The sequence below is a fragment of the Brachyistius frenatus genome, unplaced genomic scaffold (assembly GCF_029030835.1).
Source record: "Brachyistius frenatus isolate BFR_SWC_R1_liver_20210118 unplaced genomic scaffold, ASM2903083v1 Contig_567, whole genome shotgun sequence".
Lineage (NCBI taxonomy): Eukaryota > Metazoa > Chordata > Actinopteri > Embiotocidae > Brachyistius > Brachyistius frenatus.
The window spans coordinates 25,016-37,665 of record NW_027211166.1 but is presented as its reverse complement, the minus strand read 5'-3'; the positions used below and the strand labels follow the sequence as shown (position 1 = coordinate 37,665).

Here is a 12,650-nt window from a genome sequence, read left to right as displayed (position 1 = left end):
CACAAATGCAGGTTAAAACTCTCCAAAGAAGAAACCAGATAGGAACATGATCCAGAAACACCGCCGCCTTCTCTGGACCGAGATCATTGAAGATGGACTGAGGTGAAGTGGAAAACTGTCCTGAGGTCTGATGGATCAAATCAAATTTCAGGGAAGGCCTTGATTATTTCAGCACTGCGAAACCACATTCTGCACGTATTTGTAAAGCATGGCTCCATAGTAGAAGAGTCCTGGTGATAAACTGGCCTCCTGCAGTCCAGGTAAGTGTCGGACAGCATTTCACTTTCAAAGCTGCATAAACTGGTCTCCTCAGTTCCCAAATGTTTACAGAGCGTTGTTAAAAGAAGAGGTGATGCAACACAGTGGTGAATATGATCCTGTCGCAACTTTTTAGAGATGTGTTGCTAACATCAAATTCAAAATGAGAATATATTTTTCATAAAACAATCAAATTTCTGTTTCAACATTTGATACGTTGTCTTTGGTCTATTTGTAATTAAATATAGGTTTGCATGATTTACAAATCATTGCATTGTTTTTATTTACATTATATAGATCATCACAACTTTTTGGGAAACAGTTGCAGAAAAATATGATGGACTCGAATAGAAAACATTGAATTTACTATTATTAAGATATGGGAATGACATAAACTATAACTTTGTGTACTAACATTGACAATATGGTACATGATATATATCTTGAAAACCATTTTAACAAACCTTTAAGAAAATAAAATCACAATGTGGAACATTTATTTTATAAAATTTAAATGACTACCGTTACTTTCTGATGCTTATCTGAAATTTACACTAAGGCATTGGACAAAAAAGAAAAATATTATAATCAATGAAAAATGAAAACGTTAGTTGTACCATTTGTTCACAGAAAAATAGGGTTAAACTATTATGTTGCATAAAAATGGAATGAGCTCCAAAAGTCATGTTATATTCTCTTATTTAACTGAAAGGGTTTAACAGATTGTATTGAAATGGTAGCAGTTACACTCGCACATGCTTTTCTAAAATGTGAATTATTTGTGCTTAAATAGTTTATGATTATTTTTGTACACATGTAAATGGGGAGGTTTAACCTGCCAAACTTTTTATTAGTGAGCAACCCGCTCCACCATCTGAGCAATAGGTCTGTCTTGACAAAGAGATCCTGATCTCACTGGGATCGATTTTATTAGGTGAAAGAAAAAAATGAAAATGCAGTGCGCAAATAAATGCTACAACAAGACTTGCTCCGGGCAGCTCATGAGCATTTAGCCTGTGTGTATGTTGATGGAGGTAGCATTTAGTAGAAGCAGCTCAACATGACTGAAATCAAATAAAAATGCCTGTTTCAGCCCACAGTTTGCTCTGGTGTAGTGGTGTTCTGGTGTAGTTGTTACTTTGGTGTAGTTATGTTTTGGTGTAGTTGTTGTTCTGGTGTAATTATGTTCTGGTGTAGTTGTGTTCTGGTGTAGTTATGTTCTGGTGTAGTTATGTTCTGGTGTAATTATGTTCTGGTGTAGTTATGTTCTGGTGTAGTTGTTGCTCTGGTGTAATTATGTTCTGGTGTAGTGATGTTCTGGTGTAGTTGTTGCTTTGGTGTAGTTATGTTTTGGTGTAGTTATGTTTTGGTGTAGTTGTGTTCTGGTGTAGTTGTGTTCTGGCGTAGTTGTGTTCTGGTGTAGTTGTGTTCTGGCGTAGTTGTGTTCTGGTGTAGTTGTTGTTCTGGTGTAATTATGTTCTGGTGTAGTTGTGTTCTGGTGTAGTTGTGTTCTGGTGTAGTTGTTGCTCTGGTGTAATTATGTTCTGGTGTAGTTATGTTCTGGTGTAGTTGTTCTCTGGTGTAATTATTTTCTGGTGTAGTTATGTTCTGGCGTAGTTGTGTTCTGGTGTAGTTATGTTCTGGTGTAGTTGTGTTCTGGTGTAGTTGTGTTCTGGTAGTTGTTGCTCTGGTGTAATTATGTTCTGTTGTAGTTACGTCCTGGTGCAGTTATGTTCTGGTGTAGTTGTTGCTCTAGTGTAATTATTTTCTGGTGTAGTTATATTCTGGTGTAGTTGTGTTCTGGTGTAGTTGTATTCTGGCGTAATTGTGTTCTGGTGTAGTTGTGTTATGGCGTAGTTGTGTTTTGGTGTAGTTGTTCTGGTGTAGTTATGTTCTGGTGTAGTTGTGCTCTGGTGTAGTTGTGTTCTGGTGTAGTTATGTTCTGTTGTAGTTACGTTCTGGTGTAGTTGTTGCTCTAGTGTAATTATTTTCTGGTGTAGTTGTGTTCTGGTGTAGTTATGTTCTGGTGTAGTTGTGTTCTGGTGTAGTTGTTGCTCTGGTGTAATTATGTTCTGTTGTAGTTATGTTCTGGTGTAGTTGTTGCTCTAGTGTAATTATTTTCTGGTGTAGTTATGTTCTGGTGTAGTTGTGTTCTGGTGTAGTTGTGCTCTGGTGTAGTTGTTGCTCTAGTGTAATTATGTTCTGTTGTAGTTGTGTTCTGGTGTAGTTGTGTTCTGGTGTAGTTATGTTCTGGTGTAGTTATGCTCTGGTGTAGTTGTGCTCTGGTGTAGTTGTTGCTCTGGTGTAATTATGTTCTGTTGTAGTTGTGTTCTGGTGTAGTTATGTTCTGTTGTAGTTATGCTCTGGTGTAGTTGTGCTCTGGTGTAGTTGTTGCTCTGGTGTAATTATGTTCTGTTGTAGTTGTGTTCTGGTGTAGTTGTTAGCTGTTGGGCCTTCTGTAACATGTTTCCAGGCTATCTGACTTCAGCCCACCTCCTGCTGCTTCATCGAGGCTTGTCCTGCACCAGCTCAGCCATCATGGCTAAGTTAGTTCGCAACAGTTACCTGGGAAAACCAGTAATGATATTTATTCTTGTATAATTTGCTGTTGCCCCAGTAACTATTGTGCCACACTATAACCAAGTCCAAATGTGCCAAGAATAACAATGCACACATGCAAACACATGTATGTTAGTGTTGACTGCGAGAACAAAAGGCTTACCTCTAGTTTTGGAAACATTGACTGCCTCCATACACCCGAGTTAACCCAGACAGTCTCACAGTTCTTCCTAGAAACAAACAGCTGTCGGCTATCTGTCAAAGATATTGCTCCAGATGTATCTTCGTTCATTTCTCACTTTTTTTCTAATACAATTATTCTCTAAATTGTCTATAAAAACTGTCGATACCACTTACCACACACCTTGACTTTCCATTTATAACAGTACAGCAAGGAACCTTCAAATTTGGCTTTGAAGGTGGTTCATCGGTTGCAGATATTGATATTATGAGCAGGTGAACTTGTGTTAGGCTGACCAGGGAAAAGCATCAACGCCAGGGAAGAAGCAGATCCTAGAATCGCTCCAATTTAAAATGACTTACAACTTGAAGTCAATAGTGTGAAAGGAACAGTGAGGGAAGGTTGAGCATAAACAACCAGTCAGCTAATAAGAGGGTGCTGACCAGGATGAGCCACCAACCTTCAGCCGAGAGCTGAGTAATATTAGAATAGTATGACATCTTCATGGCAGTGCAGGTTCCACTTTCACCTCCACCTGGGGGAAAATAACGTTAGCATGCAGCAGTGGCTTGAATTAGTCCCATTTGAGACAAAACATAAAACTTGATTTTCACCTCACCTCCAGCTCGTACTGCAAAATGTCAAAATGGAGATTCCCTCTTCCCAGTTTCCAGCCAGTCTTGTGTTTTGGAAAGTCCTTTGGCTAAATCAACTGATGTGTGCGTTCTTAGGATTAAAATATAAAAAAATCTATTAAATTTATCATCGTGTCTATGATCCCTCATGTTTGTCAAATTGTTTGTACTATTGACCAGGTATAATGTAGCACTGAGTTTGCTAAGTTGTTTCTATGCAGCAATCATTAGTTTAATTGTTGATAGATGTTATTTATTTTAGACAAAGTTTAAAAGTACATGAATTGTTGCTGTTGTATTTCCGTGAGCTTTTAAGCTGCTCGGTAAAGAAGGAACACGAGTTTCAGCTTCTCCCTCATCTTGGTACAGTTTCAACAGGGTTCATAGTTTTGGCCTTTCTTTAAAGGTAAAAGTCAAGGAGTAAAAATCCTTGTGCACAGTAAGCACAACAGACCACTGTTTGTAGGTATGAGTATAATTAAATAATCTATCTCTATATTGGATTTGGTCCGTGCAGTAATTTTGGTGTGGTGGACAAACCACTTCAGTACAACGTCATTCATCAAATGATGCTGCCAGCCTAAAAAAAATTTTTTTCACACACACAGGACCATGAAGGAAGATGGCTGTCTGCCTCTGAATCTAACTGGACTTCCACTATCATTCAGTTTATCAATATCTTCAGTCAAATTTAAAGCAATCAACCTGTACAAGTCACGTTACGAAGACTCTTCAAAGGAAACCGTGACAGCTCGCAAACATTCATGTTAATATTACTGATATTAATGACATGGAAAGCAGAGCTAACGTTAAATGTCAGGAGCTGCCACCTTTCGTTGGAGTGATGTTTTCCTATTGATTCATATTTAACTCTTCGCCAACATTTGTGTCGTTATTCCTTCAGAGCTCGAATTTCAGTGCATATATCTCCTGTTAAATCCAGGACAGAATAAAAATGAACGCTTCACTGTTTCCTGTAGTCTACAATGTTTACATCTACCTGTCGCTAATTTGTTCGCCCTGCTGTTACAGTGGTTCTGTTTTTAGCATTGTGGTCTTGAGGAGAAGGTTCTGGGTCCGATGCTCGGCTGTAGTCTTTATGTGTGGAGTTTTCATGTTCTCCCGTTCTCCCTGTTCCAGGTGCTGTGGCTTCCTCCCACTGTCTGAACACATTCATGTTAACATCATTGGTGATTCTAATTGTCCACAGGTGCGACTGTAAGTGTGAGTGGTTGTTTATCTTTCTGTGTTGCGCCCCATGATGGACTGGACTTGCTGTCCAGGATGTACTCTGGGAGAGGCTCCTGCCCCCACGACCCTGTTCAGGATAAAGCGGGTATAAAAAAAAATGGATGGTAGGATTGTTTAATAACGTACCAAAGCTTGTGGGACTAATGAGTTGTATGTTCATAGTGTCTCCACAGTTTGAGTATGTGGCAGTGAAGCAGTGAGAAGCTGACCATGGGTGACTGGAACCTGCTGGGCAGCATCCTAGAAGAAGTCCACATTCATTCCACCATTGTGGGCAAGATCTGGCTCACAATCCTTTTCACCTTCCGCATGCTGATCCTGGGAGCAGCCGCAGAAGACGTATGGGACGATGAGCAGTCCGAGTTCATCTGCAACACTGACCAACCAGGCTGCAAGGCAGTCTGCTACGACCTAGCATTCCCCATCTCCCTCATTCGCTTCTGGGTCCTGCAGGTCATCTTCGTGTCTGCGCCCTCGCTGGTCTACATGGGCCACGCTCTTTACTGCATCCGTGCACTGGAAAAGGAGCGTCACCGCCGAAGGGCCCAGCTGAAGGAGGAGCTGGACGAGGCTGAGTTGGCGTTGGATGAACATAAACGTGTGGAGAGGGAGCTGAGGAGGCTGGACGAGCAGAGGAAGGTCAAGAAGGCTCCTCTGAGAGGCTCTTTGTTAAGAACCTACATCATCCATATCCTTACACGCTCGGTGGTGGAGGTCTGCTTCATCCTAGGCCAGTACATACTCTACGGCGTCCAACTGGAGCCACTCTACAAGTGCGAGAGACTGCCTTGCCCCAATAGCGTAGACTGTTACATCTCCAGGCCTACAGAGAAGACCATCTTCATGGTCTTCATGATTGCCATAGCTGGTGTGTCACTTTTCCTCAACATTCTGGAAATATCCCACTTAGGCATCCGGAAAATCAAACAGACGCTGTATGGCGAGAGGTACACAGAAGACGACAGTTTGATTTACAAGTCCAAGAAGAAGACATCATTACCACACCTCTGTGTGATGAGCAATGTATCACCTCACAATGGGCCTTTGACTCAGACCTTCAGAGTGATTCCAGAGGAGGACATGAAACCTCCTCATTACAACTGTGGGCTCAAAGTCAGCCAGGAAGCTATAAGACACAACAGCCTGTCTCATCTGGGACACAGTCAGACCAACTATATCTGTCCCCAGCCCAGGATGCCACTGCGGTGTGGCCAGAACTGTGCCATCCAAACGGCCCAAACCAACGATGGTTCCGAGGTTCGCGCAGCCACGATGGACCAGCACCCAGCCTGGACCTCTGTCACGTCTACTGTAGAAATAAATGCAACGAGCCACGAGGAAACCCAGGAAGCAGAGCGTCCTCAGCCAAGCCATTTGGAAGCTCTGCTGTCCAGTAGCGCCATCAGGCCTCGTGCTATCAGCGACCTCAAGGAAGATGAGAGAAGGGAGTCGATAGGCAGCGAGCTGCAGTTCTCCAATCCGAGGAAGACCAGCTTCATGATCAGGCCGCCGTCGGACAGCTTGTCCTCCATGAGCGGCTGCACCAGTCCATCCTTACACACGTCCGAGGAGTCCGACGAGCTGGGCTCCCTGCAGGGGGACATGCCCATGATGCCCCCCCCCGGAGGCCGAAGAATGTCAATGGTGAGTAAAGAGGAGAGACTGTCTATGTGGCCCAATAACATAAAAATAAAATACGAATAACATAAATAACACACAAATAACATACAAATAAAACACGAATAACATACAAATAACAAATAACACAAAGAACAGAGAAAGAACACAACACACAAATAACATACAAATAACATACAAAGACAAAGAACACAACACACAAATAACATACAAATAACACAAATAGCATACAAATAACACGACACACAAATAACATATAACACAAATAACAGACAAAGAACACAACACACAAGTAACATACAAATAACACAAATAACATACAAATAACATAAATAACAAATAACACAAATAAGAGACAAAGAACACAACACACAAATAACATACAAACAACACGAATAACAAACAAATAACATAAATAACACAAATAACAGACAAATAACACACAAATAACAGAAATAACACGCAAATAACAAATAAGACAAATAACATACAAATAACACAACACACAAATAGCACAAATGCCAAATAACAGAAATAACATTAATAACATACAAATAACATGATTAACATACAAATAACGCACAAATAACACAAATAACACGAATAACATACAAATAACATAAACATGACAAATAACATACAAATAACACACGAATAACATACAAATAACACAAATAACATACAGATTACACAGACAACATACAAATATCATAAATAAGACTAATAACATACAAAGAACACAACACACAAATGACATACAAATAACACACAAATAACACAACACAAATAACATACAAATAACACAACACACAAATAACATACAAATAACATCAATTAACATACAAATAACATAAATAACACATAAAACATAGAAATAAAACAGAAATAACACACAAGACTAGTCCAGAACATCAGAGGTTTTCCATCACAGGCTGAACCTGGTAATCTGAGAACTACTTATCCCCACACTGATCAGGATGAATCCCGTCACATTAGCAGCTTCTGCTCAATCAGTGTTGTTGTTCAAAGTAAAGAGAAGAAATCACTCGATGGAGACTTCGGACAAAACGCAACCGTTTAAAAACCAAACCAGCAGCAACAATACGATGAGACGAAGGTGCTGCTGTTCTGAAAACCTGACGCTCATCTGCATTTCTCACTCATACTTGAATTATAGTTGATGAGATTAGAGAAATATTACAACCAGGAAAATATGTCAATCATCGATATGATTGATAAATATATTTGATAACATGATGATAGGAATAAGATTGATATAACTAGTCAATCAGAAACATACATATCTACAGAGGGGACTCGTACTCTATGATAATAGATAATAATTATAGTTCATAAAGTGCTCATGGAGTTCTTTGTGTGGGTGAAAAACGTGGCCGTGCTTTAAAAGCTGTCTGTTTGTGTTTTCCAGAGTATGTTTCTGGATATCTCGTCCATCATGAAGAAGTGAGGAGGCTGGAGGAGCGTTGAACAGCTCAGCTGGGTCACACAAGGGAGGAACTGTATCAGTGATCCAGCCATCAACATCCATCCAACGCTTAAGTCACATGGGACCAAAAGCAGGCGGTCCGCCATGATGAGGCAGCGGCCGTATGTTTTGGATTTAAAGCACCTTACAATGTCTACATGTGTGAAACATGGGGACATCATTCAATGTGTTAGCCACATTTTTAAGAAACAACATTATGAACCACGGAGCGTACACCTCAAAGCATCTGTTTGCTTCTGAAACATGGACTGAAACTTCCAATACTTTTTCTAAATCAAAGACGGGATTAGAATCTGTGTGTATAGTAATTTATATACAGTCATTTCATGGAAGATTATGATACTTTCTATTATATTCAGATTAAATGCTTCATAATTAAACAGCAAACATTTTGCCAACAGACATTTCATCAAAATCTCCACACAAACTCCACGCTGTGGAATTCTCATGCTTATGTTTTATTTCTCAACAAGAATTGCCTCGACAAAATGCTGTTTTTTTTTCATATCAAATAAACAAGACATGGTATGTTGCACAATATTTACGAAAAAACTAAAGAAAACAGGTCATTTCAACATTCAAGATAAAAAAAAAAAAATGGAACGCAAAAATGCTAAATCTGCATATAACAGTCATGTTGCAGGTACTCAAAGGATGACGTAAAAAAAAGTCTCACCAAAATGTATAAATACGATGATGTAATTACTGTAAAAAGTTAGAAACACTGCTACAGAAACAGTCTACAGGTGTAACGTACAGTCCTCACCCAAAGAAGAGGTATGCTGAATCGTCCAGGTAGATAAGTGTCAAGAGTCTGTTCAACCTTCAGAATCACAAGCTGAGACTCAATGAATGAATTCTGTAAACGGACTGATTAAAAAGGTTCTTCCTTGAGTGTGCCACCATGTAACTGCCAACTGAAGGCATTTGATTCCAAAATACAAACTCCAAACACCTCTTCCTGTGTACCCAGTGCTCAAGGTTTACACAATAACGGTTGTGCTCATGTTAGCGCTGCATAGCCTCGTTGGAAAGTCAAGCACTCAAAGTGCAGTTTTACAGTAATTCAAGCAACAATTCAAAGCAGTAGAGAAGTAAACTTCAGTTTTTGATTCCATATGAATGACACCATACAGAGTGAACCACTGGATCATCTGCTGTAGTGACACCAAAGTCTGCAGGTGGCATTAATATGTTCCTTTAAATTATATTGATCATATTTGGAATTTATAAATGCACTGATGTTAAATATGCTCTGTGTTAACTCCTGCTGCCAGAAACGGGTACGGTTGCTGTTATATGTGCAGAATATGGAAAAGTAATATGGCATATTGAAATCAGAAATTTCTCTTTTTCTTAAACTCCTGACATCCTCAAAACTGTGAAATATGACTATTCTTCAAAATGTGTCCATGTTGTGCCGTGACATCTGAAACATATAGAGAATTAAATTGTTCACTTCAGTGAAGTGCAGCCTTCAATATGAAACCAACATCAGGTGTTGGATCACCGAGAGGAGCTGAGTCTTCTCAATAAACCTAAACAGACAAATCAAAGCACAGAATCTTTTCATGGCACTCCTTCATCTGTGTTGTGTTTGAAAAAAATTACATATTGTGCACAACAGTGCAAAATTATTAGCAAATCAATGTTTTGAAGCTACACTTTCTTGGCAATTTTGATGCTGTTTTGTCTATAATGGATTAAATGCTACAAAATGGTTTGATGTTTCATTTTGAAATTTACTCAGAAATAATTAAGGGGGGGGGGCATGTGAAAATCCCCTTCATCGAAGAGGACACTTCCACGAGCGTTTAAAAATGGAGCGGAAAATTGAAAGAAATATGTTATGAATCAAATAAGCATATGAATAAATACAGAAAAAATATATGATGTAACCATGAAGCTGTGAAATACTCCAATACATATTCTAATTAGAAATTATTATTTTCAACAAAACAAATCATTACAAGTTACATTTTCATTCCAACAGCTTTTATTTATTTGTTTTTTAATTAAAAAAAAATTCGGTTATTTCACAGTTTCATGGTTAACTAGATTGTTCATATTTACTGAGATGACTTGTTTTAAATATTGAACACTGGGTCTCCATGTTTCCAGAGGGGAGGTGTACTTCAGCTTCATGTTTATGACACTGTCAGAATGCAGTTGGACTCCAGTTAAATTCTCTCCTTGGTTCTTTTGGAGGATATTTTGGCCTCTTTAACCTCTAAGGCAAGAAATTGTAGCTGCACTTGTCAGATTTTCTCACTAAGTCAACAATTTTAACTTATGTAAATAAAGAGCTTTATCAACTTTTCTATACAAATTAATTATCAGACTTAATCCTATCTTTACAAAATGAAAAAAAAAAGAACATGTAATAAATTGTAAACATACTCACAGCCTTTAAATTAAAATATTACAACTTCAATAAGTACGTGTGACTTGTAAACCGTTCATGAAATTGTCAACATTCACCAACAAGAGTTCAAATAAATAAACGGTTCAAATGAAAGAATTAAAGAAACCAATGAAAACCAGCTGAGCGCCGTTCTTCAGTGTACACTGAACATGTAGTACATTCAAATGAAATGATTATTTTAAAACAGTGTAATATTGTTGAGGATCAGTTCACTTTCAATGGTTTAAATTCATTTTTGTCACCTGTGGAAACTGCTGTTTTCTACTGATCCACACAGTTCCGTTTAAATGTGCCCATTCTGAAGTCTCTCCACTTTAACCCTGGTGGACAAAGATGTCCAAACACATCCAGCTTTGAACGCCGTGGACAAACTCCAGCAGCAGCAGCAGCAGCAGCACTCTCCCCGGCCACGTGCCGAACCATCGACTTTTCTACAGATGAATTTGGCATCTCTCTAAATCAATAATGTGCCAGTGTGTTTGTTGGGAGCATTGAACTTCATACTGTACTCTATTACGGATACTGATCTGGAAGTAGGATTGATCATGTGCTTCGTGTTTCTACAAACTTACATACGACGTGTAAATGTTAACATGTCGGTGTCTTCCACCAACATCTGAACCAAACAGAAGAGAGACATCTGTGTTCTACAACACAACAACAGTGGTGGTAAATATGAGACAATAAATACATGACTCAAAAAGAAGGAACTGTCCTGCTGTGATTTGTTTCATGTGTTGATCCAATGACCACAGCAGTGTTTAAACTGAAGCCCAGCGAACATGGATTATACACGCTATTGATCCAAAACAGTATGACCTCTCAGATGAAGCCAGTAATGATTATCTTTATCAACATCATGTTTAATACATCTCTTCTTGTAGTCGCCAGATTGGTATGACCTGGAACAACCTTGACAAGGACCAGATGATAAACGGGTCAGAGCGTGTCTGTCTCAACAAGGGGGAGGGGGGAGGGAGGGGGCATTCACAGGCTGTCTGAGGCAAGTCATCATGTTTTTGCTCATCATGTATTTTTTTACATAACTAACCTTAATTCTAGCATATTGAAGTGTTATAGCATTTCTACCTTCCATTCATTTCACTTTAGAATCACATACAGAACATAAATCAACTACAGATGCTTGAGAACATAAATCTATTAGTGAACTGTAAGTCTGTGATGTTTCCCTTCAAAGACCTGCTAAAACCTTCATGACTGGAAATGACTACAACAAATTCTTTGGAAAGGTTTAGGAGCCTCATGTTTGGTGAACATAAAGAAAAGAAAGGCGATGGCACTAATTCATGTCAATAAAAATTATGATTTCCTGTATTATAAGCAAATGTTCTCTCCAGGAACCTGAAACTTCTGCATGTTGATTCTCATAAACAGATTGACTTAAATCAAGAAACACATCACAGAAATGGAACTGAACACCAGTGTGGTCCTTTCATCGACATCAGTGATTGGACTGAAGTACCAGTGTCACAATGAGCACGCGCATATGAAATACCAGGCGTCGCCTGTAGGAGGAGCCGGGGAGCTGTTACTGTAATGTAGTTCAGTCTCTCAACACAAATTTAAAAAAGGCAGAAGAGATGTGAAGAAAGAAAGAAAGAAAAACTGAAGTCTGACAGAAGAAACGTTGCATAATGACAGTTAATTATACAAATACACACCTTTGGTAACATTTTACTTTAAAGTCCTGTTTCACTCAACAATTACGACATCACCTGAACTGATGGCTGGTTTTACAGTCTGCGAGGGTCTGTGTGAACCTTTACAAATATCTCTGTAAAGTAGACAGTCAGGATAAACTTAAAAAAAATGTATCTATCAAGCTAACTGATCAACATGTATGGCCTTTATCTCACCTGTACACAAGAGAAACGTCCAGTCCGACAGACCATGTTCAGCTTTCTGAAGATTCAAATTGTTCAAACAATAATCAAACGCAGCAGGTTTTTAATACCTTGTCAGAGAAATGTGGACATTTAAACTACAGTGGTTTCAACAGACTGCTGCAAAGCCACCACATTCACTGTCAATAAATATTAACATGAACACTATCACTGAAAATAAACTCGACAGTTCAGCTGTAGTTTGTTAACAAACCTCCACAAACATGGAACACGACAAATCATTTAAACTCCAGATCATTTCAGGAATGATGTCATGTAGTCTCCTTAAAGT

General features: G+C 38.9%; 1 protein-coding gene across 1 annotated transcript; it reads left to right on the top strand.

Annotated features, from left to right (window-relative positions):
- The first annotated feature begins 5,050 nt into the window (after positions 1-5,050).
- LOC138614769 (gap junction alpha-10 protein-like) lies at positions 5,051-8,033 on the top strand. The gene is made up of 2 exons (XM_069688342.1): positions 5,051-6,528; positions 7,952-8,033. The coding sequence occupies exons 1-2, from the start codon at positions 5,095-5,097 to the stop codon at positions 7,988-7,990; spliced, it is 1,473 nt and encodes a 490-aa protein (XP_069544443.1). The 5' UTR covers positions 5,051-5,094; the 3' UTR covers positions 7,991-8,033.
- Positions 8,034-12,650: the final 4,617 nt, after the last annotated feature.